This window comes from Mercenaria mercenaria, chromosome 1, assembly GCF_021730395.1.
Source record: "Mercenaria mercenaria strain notata chromosome 1, MADL_Memer_1, whole genome shotgun sequence".
NCBI classification, from domain to species: domain Eukaryota; kingdom Metazoa; phylum Mollusca; class Bivalvia; order Venerida; family Veneridae; genus Mercenaria; species Mercenaria mercenaria.
In genome coordinates this window covers 85,254,432-85,277,927 of record NC_069361.1, presented here as the reverse complement: position 1 = coordinate 85,277,927, position 23,496 = coordinate 85,254,432, and the positions used below count along the sequence as shown (strand labels likewise).

Genomic DNA, 23,496 nt, shown 5'->3' with positions numbered 1-23,496 from the left:
ATATTTAAATTTATTTTCAGTTACATGAAAACATAAATTCCGTAATATCAAAAGCTGACATTACGCTTTTTTAACAGAATGCTTTATATCTTTACAAGAATGATATTTCTATATGAATCTATAAAACAACATGATTTATATAAAAACTGCCTGCATGTTATGTTTCTTTCTATAGTGTAATATGCGAGCTTTATTTCCATGTATTGGCCAAAACAGTCTATTAAAATCAAAGCAAAATGTATAACAAAGAATTATTGATTTGGGTCATGAATTACACCACGGCTTTAGCTAATGTAAGGGAGACAATCCAATTTGAAGGGAATAGCTTTAACACAGTAAAAAATTAAGGGAGATAATTCTCGAAAATTCTCGTTAAAAGCTTACCATGTACGAACATACAATAGTGATAACATCGATACATACTTTTGGAATGTTTGACATGCTCACACGTCAAGCTATATGATTGGGCAACCTTTGACGGCCAATACTCATGCATCGGCGAATAATTGATTTAGATTTTACTGCTGTGATTCTAAGTACTGTTATTATGGTATTGGTTGTGATTTTCATCAACTATCACCAATCTCTCCAGCCTTTAAGTGTGCGTAGTGAAAGGAAACAGGGTATCGCATTGTTTTCAGTTTTGAGCGAAATTTCAGTTATGTTATTCTCCTCAAAATCAATTTCCAACGCTTGTTCAGTCATATTTGTCATTGTTTCATGTTTCATTCCAATAAATAATTAAATGAGGCTATATGTGTAGCCAACTGATGCCCGGCGACTGGGTTTTGTGAAGTGATTGTACGCATTGTGTGATCTAGCCACTGTTGGCATAAATGAATTCAACTTAAGACAGAGATGTTGTTCTTGTGCTCTGAACTTAGTTTGTTGTTTGTTGTTGTATAGGCTGTTGCTATTGTATTGGTAGACTTGAAAATTTACTACCAGCATGCCATAAAAGAATACTCCTGTAATAACTGTAAAAGGAATTAGGATGTAATATGATTTAACATAATTTGCTTTTTACAAATAGAACCAATTCTATCATATTTCTTACAAATTATGATTAGGACAACACTTTTCAACTGATTAAGATATAATAAACTCACTAGTGGTCACTTTTCGAAAGTGTTGCACGCAAAGTTTTTTTTACATAAAAAGGGTAAAAGCAATTCATTTATGAAATTATGTAAAAGCAGTCAACGTCATCCGTGTTTACATTTTTTGCTCCGCTCACCATCGGTACAATGTGCAGTTAAAATAAGCAGTCGTTTTCTTATAGTCTACTGTTGGCGACCAAAAATTTCGGACTACACAGAATCCCGGACAGTCTCGAAAACGCTTATTTTGGCGTTCGTTTTGATCATTTGTTGACAAGTACACAGACGTTTGCTTTATGTGCAACATCCACTGCAACAAATGCAAATCGGTAAATAAAACTTACAAAACTGGAACATTTTCATTTGTTCACGAAGTAGCATGTGCTTTAAGTGCGCATGCGCATACTTGTTTTGAGGCCCAACATTATTCAAAGGGTACTCATTTACAATCTGCTAAATGCAAACGAGAAAATTGCGTGTTTTAAAATTATCAAAATGGGTAGATAGTACCATATAAAAACAAGTGTCAATGTTTTCCCGTTAAAGCACGAGTGAAATGCGTTTAACCAATGTTTAATCAAAATTTTGCGTCGTATATAGGCCAGCTAATTTTTTCAATTCTCAACAGCCTTATATCAAACATTGATAGTCGAATGTAAACACGGTAAACATGTCTTTTTATCATTAACACCGACCTAAAAGTGATTCTGCAAGACAGAAATAACGATAATTGGCGTTTTCCTACTGTCCCATTTCAGGGTCCTGCAACACGCTAAAAACGTTAAATTTACGTACCCTCTTTCGCACCTCAGTGACGTGTTCACTTTATTTTAGATACAAACAAATTTGCGTTTTGTGACATCGAAGAACTGAACTTGATTTAGGTAACATGTCATGGATCTTGCGTTAAAATGAAAATATGACAGCTGAAAAGGTTGTAAAATTGTCCCAATCTGGGTCGCCAACCAGTATTGACTTTTAAATGGAAAAAATCTGTTCATTGTAGACTGTTCGAATGAGACTTTTCCTGCTGAACTTTTGTCCTGTTTTCAATTAAAAATGAGCGAAGTGGTGGAGCCTTTATAGTGAGAATTAATTTTCATATGCATCATAGCCGGCCGAGCAGCGTATTTTCAAACAGTAACTAATGGATTTGTGATTTATATTTTTTCCGGCTTTAGAACAATAATTGTATGTTGCTATCAATACTATTAAAGTTCTATAACCAGGAGTTTTTAAGCAATATCCGGTCAAAGAGATTGTGTCACGTACCATTTATGGAGATGCGTTTTGAAATAAACAGTGCTATAAAACAGTTTAACTTGTCTGCAATTTGCCAGGTTACTTAACAGATTACTTAATCAGATTTTTTTCACTTGCTTAATATTATTTTCTTTGACTTTCATATCAAACTCATTTTAAAAGAATAAATTGCAATTATTTGACTTTCAAAAACTAACAACTTAAGTGGTTCCAATTCTCCGAGCAACGATCAGTGTATTGGAAAACGAACAAACTAATGGCACAACGGCGTTGTGAACAGACATCCTGTTCGTTCAGATGATAAATGGATACACAGAAAGATGATAGATTACATGTGTAATTTCATACTTTTTTGGATGATAGTTATTTTTTTCAGTTTTACACATATTTTTAGTTTAAGCTCAGAAACTTTTGAAAAGGACCCATTAGTTGTGAATGTATTATGTGATTCTACTGATCTAGGAAGGGCTAGGAGTGCCAGTGAGTGTGCCGGCTATTGCGGTATTATACAATCTTGCAAAAGTTTCTTTTATGTAAAACAAGACAAGCTGTGCAAAGGCTCTTCAACAATTGTTGGGTCAGCGATTGGATGTAGCGTGAGGACAGGCTCAGTGTACTACAAAACAACAGGTATTTTACATATTATTTTGAAAAAGCTTCTCATAAAGGTTTCTAAAATGATATAAGACTTCGGATTTCAGGCAAACGTTTTGACTGTTGACCGGCAAGCCATCCAGTAAGTGTGTACTATAAGACGCATATAATGATTTGAAACGTTAGACTTAAGGCAGTTCTGAACGTTTGGTTCAATTTTTTTCTACAATGTAGAATTTGATTATACTCTGATTTTTCTAAACTTCAGAATATACCTAGAAAATTCAGCAAATAAAAAGGATAGGGTCGTGTGCCTGATTTATTGCTAGACTGATTTGAACAATTTGGACCTCACGCAATTTTTCATAATGGGAGTCTATGGGAAAATAGCAAGTTTCATAACATTTTTTCGCGAATAGAAAATTTTCTACAATGTAGATTTTGATAAAATTTCTCACAGTCGTAAATAAACATATGGCCAATAATATAGTGAAATAAAATGTATAGGTCCGTGTGCTTATTTCTGAGATGTTTGGCCATGATTAAAGTGAACTGCCGATTTGAAGCTAATTTTAAGACATTATTTTGTATTATTTAACGTGTCAGATGTTTTAATATCATATTTTAATTTCAGAAAGATAGAGACTTACAATTTTATAAATTTATTCACAGGTTGCCTTTAATTCATAAACTGATTTTCATTTCCGTACGCCGAATCCAGGCTTTATTCTACGTTTTCCGGATAAATGACGTTAGGCTATCATTTCCGGTTTATTAAACCTTAAGGTAGTTCTGCACGTTTAGATCAATTTTTTTAATAAAATGCAGATTTGATTTAACCCTGTTTTTTTTTCTTAAAAAAAATCAACAAAACAACAACAACAACAAACAAAAACTTCACAAAACATAAAGAAAAGTGGACGAACAAGTAGATAGGGTCGTGTGCTTGAGTTTTTGCTAGAATAATTTGAAAAATTTGGACCTCACACGTTTTCATTATTGGATTCTATGAGGGAAATCGCAATTTTGATAACATTTCGTGCATGAGTTTTGTTTTCTACAATGTAGATATTAATGAAACTCCTCACAGTAAGAAGTGAACATGTAATCTATAATATGGTGGAATAAAATGTATAAATTCGTGTGCTTATTTTTCAAATATATGCCGATGATTAAAGAGATCCGCACGGTGCACATTGATTTTAAGAGAATGTTTGAATTAATTAACGTGTTTAACGTTTTAATATAAAATTTTATCTTTAGAAAGAAAGTAATGTTGCCGTTTTAATAAAAATTGACTAACGGGCTGCCATTAACTCACAGAACGATTTTCATTCCGTATACCGAGTCCAGGTTTCATTCTACGTTATCTGGATAAATAACGTTATGCCATTACTCTTGGTTTATCAAACATGCAGAACTATCTTAAACAAGTCTTAGATCCCACAAATAAATCTTTACAAATATATTCCTCATAAATCTCACTTCTTATAACGCTGACTAATGAATAAAGATCCTTATTGTGTCAGGATAAAAAATTTTTTTTTCGAAAGATTTTTTGAACTCAAGAGACATGGTATGTCTATTATTTAAAATTCATACTAACGCACTTACGGTAAATACGTTGAACGGTGTGTATACTCGTATAAGATTCTTTCACTGGTTGTAGGTGCAGATGGGAATTTCCGGCCTCGAGGGTAATTGTTTAGGCGGTAACGAGGTTCCTATCGAGTTACCGCCTAAACTGTTACCCGAGAGCCGGATATTCTCATCTGCACCTATAACCAGTGACAGAATCTTTTTCTTGCATACCGATATCAAGATATAATAATAAAAAAAAGTCAGTCGAACGGCTTTCTTTTTAGAACTATTTCTTATAGCAGCGTATTTAAACAAAGCGCGGGAAACCAACGTCCGTAAACAGGGAAGACGTTATGCCGTTTCAAAAACAAATAACAATGTTTAGATCCGGTTTTGTTTTATCAGTTGCAGCGTAACGCTATACGTGTTTTGAATCGAAAAATATACTATCAGGAACAAAGAGGAACTGTCAAGATATTGGATTTTTATTCCGTTTTTCGAAATAAAATGTAAATAACTACATAAATCTTCTACATATATGTAGTTCGTAATACGTCATTTAAAGCACGAGAGTCATCTTACACCCCGGGGTGTAAGATGGATTTTTCCAGCACCGGTAAAAATACCGGAAATCCCCGTCTGGTATGCAAGAATACGTAATACGTCACACTCTACTTTCTTAATAACTGTAATGCTAATAGTTTTACGTACTAACTAAATGCAAATTATATTTTAATTGAACGTAACCCCTGTTGCTTTTAAAACTAAAATAACCAGATGGCGTGGCGTATACTTCTCTAACTTTTAGGGGTCTATCCCGACTGGTAATGTGAATGTGTTGGGAAATCTCAGTTCGTAATCTGTCAGATTTGCGGACTAAACTTGCGGTATGAATCCGTTTAAAACACGCATGTTATGTTCAAAGATATTAGTCGCAATTTAACTTTCCAATGACCTTGTTACCGATTTAATCGTTAAAAAGCTTACTAGTAACAGATTTGTTCAGACAACATATTTGCACGTCCGCAATCAATAAATCCGTTTTGAAACGAGTTAATGTGTCAGGGTAGGGATGAGCTTAGATATTCACTCAGTACCGCGCGTCCGTATCGAAACATAACATGGCAGTGAATTGAAAAAAAAAACAACTCCATTGCTAAAGAATATTATAGTTTTCCCTTTTGTCCTTATTAATTATGCTTTGATTAATGTCATCATAATGTTTTGTTTTGTTTTTGTCGAGCCAATAACAACATTTATATTCAGCAACCTACAAGTATATCGATGTGAATTTCATTATACAACTGAAAATAATTATTTTAGAATTGACAACTACGACGACAACAACCACTACAACAACCACTACCACTTCAACAACCACTACCACTACAACTCCTACGGTTAGCTATAATGCCACCTGCACGACACATGCCGAATGCACGTTGCCCTCAACAATTTGTTTACAGGGAACCTGCCAATGTGTTGCTGGATATAGTTACGATTCCGGATCTGGCGGCTGTGTTACATGTATGATATTTTTTTCTCTTAATGAATGGTCATCACATATGAGTTATAACGCTAAAGCAAGAACAACATTCTTCTATGTAGACGAAACATCTCTCTCTTGACTATAAAGATATAAATTGTTTAAGAAAGCTTTGGTGAAAAATCTCATTGAAGCCTTTTTCCCCAAGAAATTAATTTACTTCAGATATAATTTTACGTATATCACGTCAACAAAATCTTAATTTGTAATGTTATTGGCCTTTGATGCAATTTTTGAAATAACTGGAGGTCGCAAATATTTTGTGCAAATTGTCTTGGAAACGGTTTTATTTATTGCGGTTATTTTGAATTTCCATGATAAAGATTTAATGATATAAAAAATCTACCTTAGTCATGCATTTTAGCCAATGCATAAAAAATTCGTGATAAACTATTGATCATATGAAAACACCTTTATTACAAATTTTATATATGACTTGATATCAGTCTTTAATAAAACTTCGTATCAAAACTAGTTTCTATCATTGATGATCACTTATGTATCACAAATTTTATAAGGAAGCTGAAAGTATCTTTAACAATACCAGTTAAATTCAAAACTTCAGGTGGTTATGCATTAATCTTTGCATACTGATTGAATATCGATAGATTCTATCATTTATATGGTTATCAGTGTAATATATCAACATGTACCTCTATCGTCAAAATTCTTAACTTAGGGTTAGATATGCATTGCAGTACTTACACAAGTTGAAACATGTTTAGGTCGCATACATTATAACTGTTACCTTCTATCAGCAATATTCTTCAACTGAGGAAGATAGCGTGGCTATCAGCAGTACTCTAACCAAGTTAGAGAACATGTCTTAGGTCCCGCATACACATGGAATACTGTAGGGAAATGTTAAACTTTCGGAAACAGTTCTCTATTTCAGTTAGAGTACGCTTGTCACGTGATAGTACCAACGCTTAAAATGGAATGTTAACTTGTCAATCAAAATTAGTAGTCGAATGCGTTGTTCATATTGGCGGACCATGATACAAAACAGAAAGCGTAGGGGACACTCGATTAATGAGGTTATTTCTCGAAGGCTATGCCTCCTCAAAATAACCTAATTTTTCTCGTGAACCCCCACTCTTTCTATTACTTGTATTTATTTATCTTATTTTATTTTGAATATGAAGAAAGTAATATTCCGACGAATACAGAAGTGCCGTGAGCAGTCAGGCAAATTAATTTAATGAAAGGGTGTTTCATTGACAGCGTTATTGCTGTACACATCGGCGATACGAGCTTTGAGACAGAAACAATTGGGTTGATGAGCAGTTATTGTAATACCCTTAGGACCTTAGGACGGCCGGCAAATTTTTATGCAGTCTCGCCAGCCATCGTATGTTTTTGACTACACAGTAAATGAAGCCGGACGACCATCAGCTTTTTTCCAGAAGTAAAGAAAATGAAAATAAACAGGCTTAAATTGAAAAGTCTTATTTGCATTGGTCTATAGTCATGGGTCACGCACAGGGATCATACCGTCTAAATGTGAGCGTGTGAACTTTGTTTCGCTGATAGGGAGTCAATTTTGAGCACTTTCTAACGATTTGAAAATACCTGGACTTTAGCATGATATGTTACCTTTTCATCTACGAAAACATAGTTGAACTGGGAATTAACACAAATTCAACAAGGGTTCGTAACGGAGCAAGGGTATGTAGAAATTTTTGGGACTTCGTCAAATCGTTTAAAAGGCCATTTTTGATGTTTTCGTGTAATGTTGATTCTACGAAAGCATGAGAGAACCATCAGACGCTAATACGTTTTATTACATTACGGCCGCGGCAAGGATATAAAAATAGCGATTTTCATGAAAGTCTAAAACAACAGTATTTCATTGACTTTTCCACTCGATATCATCAAAAGATACCTTACAAAGTTAGTTTCCAAGTAAAAATATGTTGTAATTCAAACAATGTTTTTATAGGCTGTTGGGAGCTTGACGACTTCCGAGCAAAAGCGAGGTTAATACGACTGCGCCTTAATTCGTAGGAACCTAACTTCTAAAAAGAATTCCCCTGTAAATGAACAGGCTGTTTTTTGATACTTATTCGTCTAAAGGCTATGCTTAAAGTTAATTAGGATTTTTTTTTAAAAAAAAAAAACTTTGCCAGGATGTCTCCCGATTCTTCTCGTTTATTGACATAATTCAATTGTCTATGCTCTTTGGCGTATGACATTGAAATTGCAAATGAGAGCGGAAAGCAATATATTGATATTGTATAATGGATATTGCGATTCTCAAGAGAAACCAGTTACGTAGTGTGCAATTTGTTATGTATTGACATTAAATGTAACAAATAACAATATCTGTAATTACCAATTACCTGCTTGTAAAACAAATAGTGGTAAGTGTAGAAAAATGGCCCAGGTGTCGATCGGTATATATTCTCAACAAGTTCGTCTAAAATATAAGATAACAAGAGTGCCAGAATGTCACAATATACGCCCGTCACAGCAAATTTCTTTACTCTAGCACCTGTATTTGCAAATCGAATTTTAATTTTGTGGTTGTTTAGTAATCATTGTAAATAAAATCTGGAAAGTAGATCCTTCGGAAGCACCGAAAACAATGCAAACAGTGAAAATTGCAGACTCGGTTTGATTGAGTCTGTCCATGTCATTTGTTTTCCTAAGTCCACAAAAAAACTCCTTACCAGGTAGAGATACCTTAAAATACACCTAAAATTTGAAAGTAACATCCATGTTGTACCACAGAAAAGTGGTCTTGTTTTTTCCTTACGGTCAATTATAAAAAAGTTACAATATAAGTTATTTATAGTAACAACTAAGGGAAGATAATCTTTAAAAAAAAAAAAAAAAAAAAAAAAAAAAAAAATCCAAAAAAATTAATTGTAAGTCCACACAAAAATCTTTACCAGGTAGAGACTGGTCAAAATACACCTCATAATTGGATGTAGCATGCATGTTGTACTACAGAAAAGTGGTCTCGATTATTCCCTACGACTAGTAATGAAAAAGTTACAATATAAGCTATTTATAGTAACAACAAAGGGAAGTAATTCTAAAGAAAGGAACTGCGCATGACACTTTGTCTCATGATGGTGTATAATTGTGCCAAGTTACATCAAAATCCCTCCATGCATGAAGAAGAAATGCTTCGGACAAAGTCATTCTTGTATCTGACCTTTGGCCTCTAAGTGTGACCTTGACCTTTGACCTAGGGACCTGGTTCTTGCGCATGACACTCCGCCTCGTAGTGGTGAACATTTGTGCAAAGTTATATCAAAATCCCTCTATGCATGAAGAAGAAATGCTCCGGACAAGGTTTTTATTCTTGTATCCTTTGACCTCTAAGTGTGACCTTGACCTTAGACCTAGGGACCTGGTTCTTGCGCATGACACTCCGCCTCGTGGTGGTAAACATTTGTGCCAAGTTATATCAAAATCCTTCCATGCATGAAGAAGATATGCTCCGGACAAAGTTTTCTTTCTTGTGTCCTTTGACCTCTAAGTGTGACCTTGACATTAGACCTAGGGACCTGATTTTTGCGCATGACACTCCGTCTCATGATGGTGAACAACTGTGCCAAGTTTCATCAAAATCCCTTCATGCATGTAGAAGATATGCTCCGGACAAAGTCTGTGGACGCCGCCCGCCCGCCAGGGGCGTTCCCACAATACGTCCCGTTTTTCAAACGGGCGTATAAAAAGTGAAGTGATGCAAAAACCCACTGACACCAGACCACAGAGAAAATGCATCTGTATACTAAAAGAAACATGGTCCATAATACTTATGTGAGCTTCCCTACATCAGGTCCAGAGATCATAGTAGTGTGCACGTGTCAAGTGAAATGTAAACAAACAAAACCAGAATGCAAAATATTTTACAATAAAATTCGAAGTCATGAATGAAATTCATTTTAGAAATGATTTTGAATTTGAAATCATACATTAGTATACATCTGTGCTGTTTATTTAATTAATATTGCACAATTATGCTACATATACACATTTTAGCATACACGTGTAGTTAAACGTCGACTGACATACAACCAGTCAGGATAGTTTTGTAATCTAGACCGGAACTTCACCAGGGAGTTATATTATTTTCTGCAACGTTGAAAAAGCTATAAATTATGCGTTGTTTCTCTAAGATAAGAATAATTGAAGAAACATTTAACATGTACAGTTGCATTCTCTTTCTGTTCTGGTGCCAGTGCAAAAGCAAACAGTATTTTCTTTAGATTAACTGAAAGGAACATATTGGTAGAATACAAATTACTAAAATAATGTTTTGTAGTGTAGAGACTATGTTTATGATTAAGCAACTTTTAACGCATTATTTCTTGTTCGATAAGATTTTTTTTTAAAAGCAACGATAAGATCGAAGGTTTCGAATCACAGGGAGACGTTTTCTACTTTGTAAGAGCAATTGCTAATGCATTTACAAGCTGAAAACTAGCTGTAGTAATCAATAAACCCAAAGAGACTTTTCTAAATGAAACTTTGCGTAATTGGTCGAAGACATACCAGTATATGTAACCAGTATTATGTACTTCGTAGATATTTCGGTCTCAGCTATGTTGAACATAAGCATAACAAGATTTAGCTTACCAAAAGGTTCCTACTTTCGCATATTAAATATTCTTTTAAGGGGTCTTGTTATAGAAGTTTAATAAAACAATTAATATGAAAAAAAAGTGTTTTGTTAGTTTTCGTGCATTCTTAGTTCGAAACATTTCATACTTCAATAAAAGTGAGAAGAATGCATTATACGATTCTGGATAAAAACAAGGGAAGTAATTGAAACGACGGTGCGTAGCGTGTGCAAATAAGCGTTGACAGATAGCGAAAACAATCTCGAATTACTGTTAAAGCACAGTATATTTTGATGGTAATACTTTACGTCAAAATAATATATAGTCGATATGAAATAAAATCTGTAAAAGATTTAAAAGCAAAGAATTGCAATCAGGAAGAATAATAGCAACGACTTCTGTGGAAGGTCCATAGCGCCAGAATTTATTAAGTGCCCTAGTTGTTCTATGCCGAAAAGATGTTTCCGTCATGGGCCCCTCATCCGTTCTGAGAAAGTCATTCAACAGGTTTCCATGGCTGGAAATATTTATGTTCGATTATTTTACAAATGTTACTTATTGTTGACTGAACGTCACTTATTTGCTTGTTTTATATTCAAGTTATTAAAACCATCCAATCATGAATGTATTGCACAAAGGAATGTATTTGTTAACCTAAACCATCCAAAACGTAGAAAAAAAATGTATTAGAAAAGAAAGATACCAAAACAGTTTTGCAAGAATTTTAAAGTTAACCTAATAAGTAGCATACGTTATAGATTTCATACGCGTAAATCAACCTGTTCTTTTAACGAAGAAATTAATTACTCATTACAATATGACTAACGAATAAATGTAAAACTCTCAACTATACTAATTTCGAGGATACTATGGTAAAACTAATTATATCCTCTATAATGCATCATATATTCTAAATTAAATAAAAATGTACATATTTCCTGGCACTACTGTAAAAACAGTTAATTTTGCTCTGTTTGAAATTTTTGGGAATAGAAAATATTTACAAAATTAAATAATATGAAATTAGGTGCTACCTAAAAGGCAGGGCTCCCTTGAAAAACCACCAGTGCCCCATAAAAAATTAAAGCAGTGGTGTTATTGTAGTGGCTGCAAATATCTGGAATTACGGAACCATTTTAGGAAGTTTATGTTCTTTTAGATCTATTACAATAATTTGTATTAATAATACTTTATGATTTCTGAATGCAATATAAGTTTGTTATGTCTTAGACTCTCGAAACTCAACAAGTATTCTTAACAAAAGAAAGTTCGGTATAGATTTGCATTTGCATCAAGATGAAGAGAAAAACATATTTGAATAATTTTTGTTATTCATATTAAAACGTACTGCATTAACAATTTTACATATATTATTATCATAGAAACCAGTAATAATAACTGCTTCAAATTGAAAAGCTTGGACTGTGAAATGTTTAAGCCTAACAGAATCTCAGTAGGCCTATAGCCTAAGACTTTGTGTCTCTTTTCGTGTGAATGTTTGGAAATATATAGTTCATGTTCCAATTCCAAAGTTTATAGAGATCAGAATTTACGTAATCCTGGGATCGTAGACAATGACTATAATTGTAATTAATTCTTTTTAACATCATTATTGTCCAGTTACGGTTCTTTTTGGAAGGAAGAATGGGTCCAATACAGCTATGATAAACGTCTGGTATGGGAGAATGACAAGCAGTCATTTATATATACAAAGCTTGCTTTAAATTCAAAAGACAAACCATTTTTTAAAGTTAATGATCAGAATTTTACCCAGAGAAAATCACTGTTTGTCGAAATTCTCGAAAAAAACCTGTTTAATTTACTGAACTGCTAAGTTAAGAGTCTATGGATTTTTAGCTCTATAGAGTAGGGATGGTAGTAGGAACCTTTTGATGTTTATTATAATTCTCGTCATTTTGTATAGCCAATATTTTTTTTCCTAGTGTTAAATTATGGTCAGTGAGTTTTAAGATATTGGATGAAATATAATGTGAAAGTGGGGAAGAGCAATATGTGTTTTCAGAGTTTAGTGCCTATTAATTTTGACCCCAAACCGTTTTCTAAAAGTTATATCTACTGTACAGGCAGTACATTTGAACCTGACATCAAAACAAAACGCTCGTTAATTTTTCACATGAATGACCTTTGTTACAATATTTTCAAAATTCATGATAAATAGAATTAAAAAAAAGTACTAAAATATAAAATAGAAAATTTAAAAAAAAAGTCTGGCAATGGTGAGGATTGAACTTCCGACCTCTGGATTGCAAAGCGAAGACGCCATCTATTAGGCCACTGTCGAACTATGACGTCATACTTTTCAAACATATGTATATATATAATAAATTTCAGTTACGGCAGCGTGACGAAAATCGTTACACATTGAAAATATTGTTGTTGTTTTTTTCTACGCAGAAAATATGTTTAGCGCTAATTTTTTATTATCAATTACTCATTTATTCAATGTTCAAAGCAGTAAGCGAGACGCCTTTGTCATCCATAAACTACTGACTCCGATAATTACTATGCGCATAGTGTACTGGAAGAAACCCAACCTGACTTAAGTACTTGATCTTCTAAACGAAGATCTGAGAACGACCCAATCACATGCGTCTTCTGTATATTTTGGATTTCCAGTATTGCTATTTTTATTTTCGCAAATCTATTTTATTTGAACCAATCAGACGACTTGTTCAAATGTCAAAGAGTAAGAAAAATGTGCAATCATTCCAGGGCTCGAACCCGGGACCCCTCGCTTAGAGAGCAAGTGGCCTAACGACTGAGCTAACCGGCTATCTTACACATTACGACATAAGAATTGTAAATATAAAATATCAAGGCTAAGTGTAGATTTGCAAAATGTTGTATGTTAAGCTCAGCGAAAGGGTCGTCAGAACGAGGCTATCAATATGTCGTTCTCAGATCCTATGCATAGCGTAATAGGAGATATACTTTAGTCAGATTGGGAAGAAACCCGAACAACACTGATTCCAAAAAGTACCACAAACTTTCAACTCGATAGTAGATTTAGATCTATACAGTCACGATATCCATTTTCTTTTTTACTCGTCTAACCGTAATACGGCGCCGGTAGCTCTGCTATTACCATTGTAATTGTATTATTGGCATGTGAATTAGCTATTTACACTTCACCAGCAACTGGTAAAATATTCCATGTACAGACGTAAGCAGCATGTGAACTAGCAATATGTTACGTAGACTAGTCACTAGATTGTTCCCCCTTTTTGTCCAATTCAGTTTCATACAGACAAAAGCTAGTCTATTTAAAAGATTTTCACAGAGGAATGATGTTAAAGTTATCACATTGGACATAGGATATAGACTGGCCCAGTTCACTATATTCAATCATAAAAATGTAAAAAGATACATTTTTGTCTAGGAGCTAGTCTATATGTTAAGATGCATGAACCGATGCATTTAAAGACACAGTTTTGATACTTGACTTAAATTTTGTAACGTTTTGCAATAAAATGGCAACCTGTATGTTCTCCAGAATGTTTGCAATCCATGAATCAGGCGTCCTGACAAAATCTCTTGTACTTTTAAGGTCATCACAGGATACATATTTGGGATTTAAGGGTATCATTTAGATGAAATTGATATCAAATTATGAAAAAGGCGACTTTAAGTAGAACATAGTTAACATTTCATTACATGTACTATAATCTATAATGTGGTAACAGATCTGCATAAATGGTTACCTTTTTGCAAACAAACGTTATGTTGAAATGGTTGGATAGGGTCAAACATAAACAAGCAAATTCGATGAATAGGTATCCCCCGCCGAAAGGGTTTGTGATGAGAAATGGCAAAAAGATATATTCGATAAAAAGTTAAGGATGTTACTAAGAAGCAAATAATTTCAATAGTCAAAATTAAGTTAACAGAAAATGAATACTTCATTTGGGTTGGGTGAGGGAAGGGGGGCAGCGGTGAAGGAGTGAGGTGGGGGAAAAGTACAACTTTGCATGTTGATAAATATTCATGGAAAGTTTGAAAAAAAATAATAAAAAGGAATGATTTTTGGGGGGGATGGGGTGGGATGGGGTTGGGAGTGGGAGGGGTGTGTCCAAAAGGCAAGGTGGTGACCAGGTGTGTGTACACAACTTCACATGTTTATAATGAATGTTCATGGAAAAGAATGAAAGAAGTTTGATGAAATTCTACCAATTGGTTGGTTTGTTCTGTACAAATCCGTAGATTTTTTAAAGAATTAAAGGGCAATAACTCTAAGAAAAATTGACAAATTAAAAAAAAATGACAAGCATCATCAAAGTATGTTGATTCATATTTATTTCAAGTTTCATAAAATTCTACCAGCTAGTTACTGAGAAATGGCTGCTGACGTAGATTTTGCATAAAATTAAGGGCAATAACTCTAAGGGAAATTGACCAATCAAAAACAAATTGAAGGGCATCATCGCAGTATGTTGGTTCATGTTTATTTCAAGTTTCATGCAATTCTACCTGCTAGTTATAATTACTGAAAAAAGGCTGCGGACGGACATTTTTGGCATTTTTCATTACATCAAGGGCAACAACTCTAAGGGAAATTGATCAATCCAAAAACAAAAATTGACGGGCATCATCGCAGTATGTTGGTTCATGTTTATTTCAAGTTTCATGAAATTCTACCTGCTAGTTACTGAGAAATGGTTGCACACGGACGCACGCACGCACTGACGGACGGACAACGCCATTTCAATACCCCCTCCCGATTTCATCGGCGGGGGATAATAGGTATTCAATACTCAGGCATACCCTGTTTCCAAAGCTGGTTCACGCTTGGGCTATTTTAATTTAAATCAATTATAGTAATAGCTAATCCAGTACCCAATACGCAGAATAAAACAAGCAAATACCGTGCTAATCCTAATATGCATTTGCTTTGTAATGAAAATTGAATGTGTCTAAACATAGTGCTGCCATTAAAAAGGATCAATAACATGCAAAGCGTCTGATCAACATTACCTCCGAGGCAAAAAGGAAGTTTATATCAGTTTGTGCAAATGATTTGCCCAAAAATGAAAAAAGTAAGCGGATTCTCTGAAGAACTCATCGTATTGATTGACTGTCTCTTTTGATCAACTGTATCTCCGGATAGAGTCATTCGAATTTTAACAAAAGTCTTTTCAAGGTGTAATTTATTAGATGTCTGCTAAAACATAAATGCTAACAAAACCGGGTTTGATAATATGCAACGATCAATCCGACTAAAGTACTTGATCTTCTAAACGAAGATCTGAGGATGACACATTCACATTCATCTTTCTGTATTATTTGGATTTTCGAAATTGCTATTTTTATTTTTCGCAAATCTGTCTTTATTTGATTCAATCAGACGACTCGTTTCGACAAGCATTTGGCAGAATCATCAAAATAGCGTCGAATGTCAAAGGATGAGTAAAATGTGCAGTCAGTACGGGGCTCAAACCCGGGACCCCTCGCTTACAGGGCGAGTGCTCTACCGACTGAGCTAACCGGCTGTCTGACATCTTACCTGACCAAGTTCGTATCGTGACTTATGATTTCTCTAAAAAACGAGGGCGTAGTCGCGATGTGGTCGGCATAAGAATTGTAAACATGAAAACCTCAGGCTAAATATAGATTTTTTTTAAAATTCTACATTCACTTACAAAATGTTGACAGCAACACTCTGAATGGCTAGCGGAAGGGTAGTTAGAGGCAATCAATAGCACGCCTTCAGATTCTAAGCGTAGCGTAACTGGAGATGTCAGTTTGTTTAGTCACATTGATGCAACGATATATTTTTTATCACTATTTTCAGCGGTTTGCAAAAATATAACGATAGTTATTATCATTCTAAACTCACCAGTTTCAGTGGTTTGATAAAATGTTACGATATATACTATATCAACTCTTAAATCATGAAAAATGATATACTAGGCTATAAGAAACTTACTATTTCTAATTTCAGCAGTTTGATGATAAATAACGAAATATGATATCACAAGAAATCCACTTTTTTAGGGAACGATATATTACATCATATCAAACTCAATACTTTTAGGTTTATTTTAATATAACGATATATTTTATCTTGATAAACTCATTTTTAGGGGTTTGCTTAGATATAACGATTGTTATCATGCTTAAAGTATTCGGTGGTTTGATAATGATATAGTATATTATCTCTTAACTCACAGGTTTTAGAAGCTTTCTGGCATGTAACAATATTATCGATTTTTTTTAAAGTGCATATTATCTTCTTTTGCATTTGATGTTGGTAATGCAGATTTTAGGAGCTACGATGTGAATATAATTGTTAACATGTAACGAGAAACATATACTGAAACTATGGAATTGGTCTATATTGATTTTATGAAAACATCAAAGGACTTAAACTCATTAAAAGGCTTTAAAACATAAAATCTTCTAAAGTATGCGTAACATGGTTTGATATTGATCATTCCTATTAAGTTTACCGTAAGAAAAAGGATTTAATTCAAAAATAGCAAGAAATAATCCGAGCAGGTTACTCTGATAAGATAAACAAATAACAATTATTTTGTAAAATATTATTGATGTTCCAGCAAGTAGAATACGTGTAACAGATGAAGTCCAGGCAAAATTTGTACATTGAACTTATATATAGAATTCAAAACTCATTTAACTGTTAAACCAGTAATACATGCATAACAAAATCTGTTGACAACTTTGATTAAAAATACCTTGAAGTGATCATTAATGAGTATTTGTCAAAGATATGCACAAACAAGCTTCTTACTAAACACTCCTGCGAATTATAATAACCAAAGTGCAATTTGTAATAACACACCCGGTAATATATGCGTACCTAGACTTGCTACTAATCAGACCGATAAAATATCAGTTACTTACCTCAATTTATAAAAAATGATGTAATTAATCTAGACAAATTTATACAAGCATTACCATGAACAGGTCATTACTGAACACAATTTATCTGTGTAGGCAGTACGACGCGATGCACAACCTATCATTCCTACGATGTTTCACTGAAATCCGGCAAGGACACTGGGCATGACGGACACTCAGTCAGATAGACAGCGAAGCCAAAACAATATATCTCCCATAAAATATGGAGACGTAACTACACTATTTTACTGATTTGCTGTATTATAGCGGTAGATAATACCATGATGAAACTGTTTCCTGAAGAAATAAAAAAAAACAACTACAAAAAAAAAAAAAAAAAAAAAAAGATGAGAAAAAATATTATCATGAGCAAACGCACATATTTTATTGGTTCGTTGAAATGTTTGATCACAGCATCCTTATACCCTTTCTAGCACGATTTAGTTGCAGGGCAGTTCTAAAGAACGCACCTTTATATATCCAGTAGAATAGTACAAACAAATTTAAATATTTATCATTTTTGTTTCAACATTTTAGTTTGTGTAGAAAGGACTTTTTTCCCATTTAACAATCAGGCTTTGTTACAATAATATGTATTGTGTCTTACTTTTACGACTAGCAAGCACAGTTTTCATTTCCGTGATAACCTGAGCTACGTATGCCAATACTTTATAACTACTGAACATTGCTATAAGATTTGCTATTTTACTTTTTGCCATTAACTTTACTTATTTTAAAATGGACAGGTATGAACATTGCAGTTTGATGGCAAGGTTTTTTACTAAAGGATATATCAAATGATTTGGACTTTCATTTTAAAAGATTATACTCACTAATAAATTTATCTTTTTCAGTTTGTTCTGTGTACGGAAATACATATAATTTTTACCCGGACATGGCATTGAGGGTGGACCATGTTTATGAGGAAGCCGGTATTACTCTGTCGCAGTGTAAAACCACCTGCTCAAACACAGCTTCATGCCTTGGATTCAACTACTGTGTGGCATGCGGGTCATTGTGTCGACTCAAACAAGATACGCCATTAACCAATCCAGGAGACTATAACAGCATGTCATCTGTAGATTATTATTTCAGAAATTGTGCGTGACGAACCAAAATATTTCAGCAGTTGTTAAATGATCGTACAATAAAGCATGACTTGTTTAAAATGCGTGCATTACCTTTAAAAAGCTTTGTTTTTGTATGTTTTGTATAAGTTTTAATCAAATCAAGTCAGATAAAAGCCTCGTTAACACTGTTGAAGCCACTTTTTTAAACTTGATTATCATAGATCTTATCAGAATATTAGTCTGTTTGAATCTATGTCAGGTTAAACAGTGAAGTACCAGAAGTCGAAAACTAATCGCCAGGTTAAGCCATAGAAAAACCTTGTAAATATCCTAGAGTCTGCATTTGTTACTTGATACTTGGTCAACAGTTTTAGCTGTTTAAAGTCTATGATAAATGTACAACTTGCATCATAAATCTGCCTGAATTACATATAACATAGTCATAATGTTTGTCTATGAACTGAGAAATGTTTCTTCTTTGCCTACCAAAATTGCTCAGATTATTCCAGTTTTGCAGAGCTTTATGGATATGCTGACGATCATGAACCAAGCTGGCAACGAGCAAAATAAATCAAAGGTTTTAAAACAAGTTCATAGCTGTTTGGATGACATTAGTACGTGGATGACGAAATTCAAACTGAAAATGAATAATTCAAAAACAGAAATCATTATCTATTGTATTAAGAATCAGCTAGCTTTTTAACATCACGAGGTAAATGTTGGTGGTTATGAGATGAAATTCGTTGATCATGTTGGGGATCTTGGTGTGCATATGAAAAATAATCTGAATTTTGACTTAGAAAGAAATGTCAAATTACATATGGTCAGCTGAAGAATTTGAAAGAAAGTCGGAAACACCTATCACAAAAATCAACAGAAATTCTAGTGCATGGTTTAATTCATTCTCGCACTGATTTCTGCCATGGTCCGCTTTTTCTATTTTATTATCACGGCGGCGTTGCTTGTGCCGTGTGGCGGCCGTAAAAAGTCTCCTCGTACATTCAATCAGCGGTGTTATATTTCGATCTTCTCAGATCGTTGGGCACGACTTTTATGTCGTGTTACTGGTACTGTTTTGTTTCTCAGCATGAACATTTCGGCCTTGGTGGTTCCAATACTCCCGCTTTCATAGCTTTGGGTATTGTTTAATCACCACTTGGATATGGTGCCTGCTTTTTAATTTTGTCTTTTGGCAGTTCCTGTGATATGCAGTCTCCATAACCTCAGATCCCCTTTCTAGATACCAGTTTGTTTAGTTCTGCTCATTGTTTTCTCGTTTAGGGCAAACCCATTATTTTACCTGGGGACCATACGCCGCTTTTCATGGAATTACACACTAGTGTAGCATTGAAATTTCCATGTGCACCGCCATATGAACACATCTGCGGATATCTATACATTGTTATTTGTACTTTTAGTATGTGTAAATGTTGAGTTCTGCTCAACCCGGGGCTAGAGGGCGTGGACGGTAGCATGCATTTCCACTACCGTCCATGAAAAGGTTCAATCAAACCGAGCCTGCAACATTTTCGTTTTTGTTGTGTTTAGCGACCTGTGGAGTTTCCACTTTTTTCTATTTTTTACCGACATACCAGCATATCAGATTGAAAAAAACAAATATTCAAAAATCACGCTGCTCTAGTTGTGACCAATGCTTCATTTAATGAACCAATTACTAACATCTTGGAACAACTACATTGGTTCCCTGTAAAGGCAAGAGTAATGTTCAAAGTTCTAGTGTTGATTTTTCGAGTTATTCAATGCACCTCTCCATTTTATGAGTGAATTCTTCATCCTGTCCGAAATACTATATCAAACAAAGATCATCAAATGGAATAAACTTCGTTATTACCAAAGCAAGAACAAAATTTGCAGATAGATCAGTGCGTATGATAGGTCCAAAATGATGGAATGACCTTCTAAGAGACTTATAAAAGCAATCAAGTGAAAATAAGTTCAGATGTAAACTTAAAACGCACATTTTAAAAAAAGTTTTTCAATTGATTGTACAAGTCAAACGCAGGACAATTATGTCAGAATTTTCAAGTGACTGCATAATTTCTTATTTTGATAGTATTATGACACAACTTTTTTGGATAATGACCATCTAGTGATATGCGAACTGTAAATTTGTATTCAAATCAAATCAAATTAAATCAAATATAGTTTATTGGCAGTTAAAGGCCATCGGCCAAAAATACATTCACAAATGATATAACATAGTGTAACATGTCGAGAGATGGTTCACACACATTCATGTTTAATACAATGTAAATGATGTTGTTGTCTATAGTATGAGTAGGAATTATAATTTCACTATTATCGATCTATAGAAATCCTGTATAAATACGTGTAAGTGTATTCAATTTCAAGAAAAACAATATACATTTATTGGCATATCTTCCGTGAGCAGTACTGGATTTAAAATTGGTTATTTACTTATTCGACACCTCTCAATTGAAACGCATTAACTAAAAATTCTGCTAAGGAGAAAATACTATCTGATCTATTATCGGGCATTATCGTTATAAACAACTGGTCACATACAACACAACTGGTCACATACAACACCATTCACCCATTCGTTTCTTAAATACATGGTACTGTGGACACACGATAAGAATGTGTATCTCGTTTTCGCGTTGGGGTCTCCCATTTCACCGGTTATCGAAACGAATCCAAATCCATATTGGAACAAAAGGTGTTCGATATGTGTTGCCCACGTTGTTCGTCCTGCGTCATCCAGTCGCTGTAGCATGATATAACATTACTTTGGGTACCTGTTTGTATGCATATTTATGAGTTTAGTCCAGTAGTTAACACAACGTGTCATGTAGGTTACATAAAGCGGTAATCTCCCACATTCACTTAATGCATACCTTAAAACATCCATGTAAAATGTAAAGGATACTGCATGATGTAAAGCATATCTAAAATCATCCATGTAAAAATGTAGTGCATATCTAAAATCAGTTATGTAAAAATTGTATATACGTATGTGTTAAAATCACAGACACTTGGGGTTCGGACCCCCATCATTGGCTAAACTTAACCAGGGGCGAAGGAGAGCGGGGTGGATGGGTGTCCGAACCCCAAGTGTCTGTGGTTAAAATATCAGCTGCAAACATAATAATATTGCAAAAGATGTAAATAAAAATAAGAAATGTTAAATTCCTATCTGCTTTAAAAATGATAAAATATTTCCGACTGAAATAAAATATTTCCGACTGAAATGTTTTCAAATAACTCTTTCAAAGATTGAACACATTGATATTCTTAAGTCCGAACAGTCGATTAAAATATGTTTAATAATTAGCGGTGTTTGACATGGTACACATTCGGGTTGATCTTCTTTATTCACAAGATAAGAACGAGTCAAACGGGTATGACCTATTCGACAGCGAGAAAGAACAACTTCCTCCCTGCGAACAGATCTGTTCCCTTGGTGCCATTCCCCTAGAGTAGGTTTGATATCATGAAGTTTATTGAATGAAGCATTGTTCCATGACGATTGTCATTTAGATAAAATAGATTAAATGCATTTGTTCATATTAGGCCTAAAATCGGTATGCGGTAATTTCAAATTAGATTGTGATAATGAAAGGGATTTCTTTGCTGCAATATCAGCATCCTCGTTTCCATGAATACCAACATGACTGGGAATCCAACAAAATATGATAGACTTATTTAAAGATAGTTCATGAAGCCTGAGAAGAATATTTTGAATTAATGGATTTTCCATATTTAGGTTATGAACTGACTCTAAAAGAGAGCGACTCTTTTACAAAAACGGACGTGTGCTTGTTCTATCTTACTGCACTGTTTATATCCCCATAGTTCGGATGAGTATGTCAAAATAGGCTTTACAATTATGTCAAACAGCTTGAAAGCGTCCTTTGGGTCGAAAAACCCAAACTGTTTTTGATAGCGGAATATGGTATTCGTTGCCTTGTTTGCTTGGGAGTGATAGCGTTTCTTGAGTTTTGGACCATGATAATTTTGGTGTAAAAAAGGCACCAAGATATTTATATTAACATGACACAACTTCTATTTGCTCTCCGTTGAATGTCCATCTTTCACATTGTTTTAAAGGCCCACCCCTACGGAATACCACAATGTTGGATTTATCAAAGTTCAGTTTCATAACTGTTTTGCAACAGAAGTCATGCACTTACAGTATTTATTTGCCTCTGTAGTGCTACGACATTTTTGCTACTGTTGATTCATCGTCACCACTTTTTATCTATGTCTCCAAAATTTCAAAAGAGTGTATACATATACATAGGAAGTTAACGTTAGTTTTGTGATAGTTTTAAAGGGCAGCTGAGCATATTCTACGTGACTGCTTTGTCGTACAAGTGTTTGAATTGTGCTCTATACTTGACAACCATGTGATAAACAGGATATTACATTAAATTTTGTGACTTTCTATATCGAATTCTTAAACTCGTTTTATAAAATTGTTGTTACAGGTCGGCTGATTTTCAAAATATGATTTTGACGTTTAAGAGTTCAAATTATAAACTCGACTGCCGATTAGGAAAATCAGCATGATTAATCTTGCCTTTTTGAGATAGAACCATTATCGGACTGAATAACATTACCTAAATAACGGAATGTTCCATTATAAAAAATACAAAAACATCGCTGACATCAATACCGAACTATAAATCATGAGACGCACGGGGTTTTCTTTTTTTTTCTTTTTTGGGGGGGGGGGGGGGGGGAAGTGGTTAAGAGGATTGAAAATCATTGGTTGGATATTCGCATGATGGTAAGGACAGTTTATGGTTTACCACATTCCAATGAATTTGACACTTACAACAATCTTCGAATCGCTTTCTGAACTGGTACGTAATTTTGTACATTTAGGTCACCATAGATTT

The 23,496-nt window shown here is 34.2% G+C and overlaps 1 protein-coding gene across 1 annotated transcript; it reads left to right on the top strand.

Annotated features, from left to right (window-relative positions):
- Window positions 1–2,110: 2,110 nt before the first annotated feature.
- LOC128559924 (integumentary mucin C.1-like) lies at window positions 2,111–22,967 on the top strand. The gene is made up of 3 exons (XM_053553058.1): window positions 2,111–2,993; window positions 5,862–6,065; window positions 18,395–22,967. Exons 1-3 carry the CDS (start codon window positions 2,684–2,686, stop codon window positions 18,646–18,648), a joined length of 768 nt encoding a protein of 255 aa, XP_053409033.1. The 5' UTR covers window positions 2,111–2,683; the 3' UTR covers window positions 18,649–22,967.
- The last annotated feature ends 529 nt before the right edge of the window (window positions 22,968–23,496 follow it).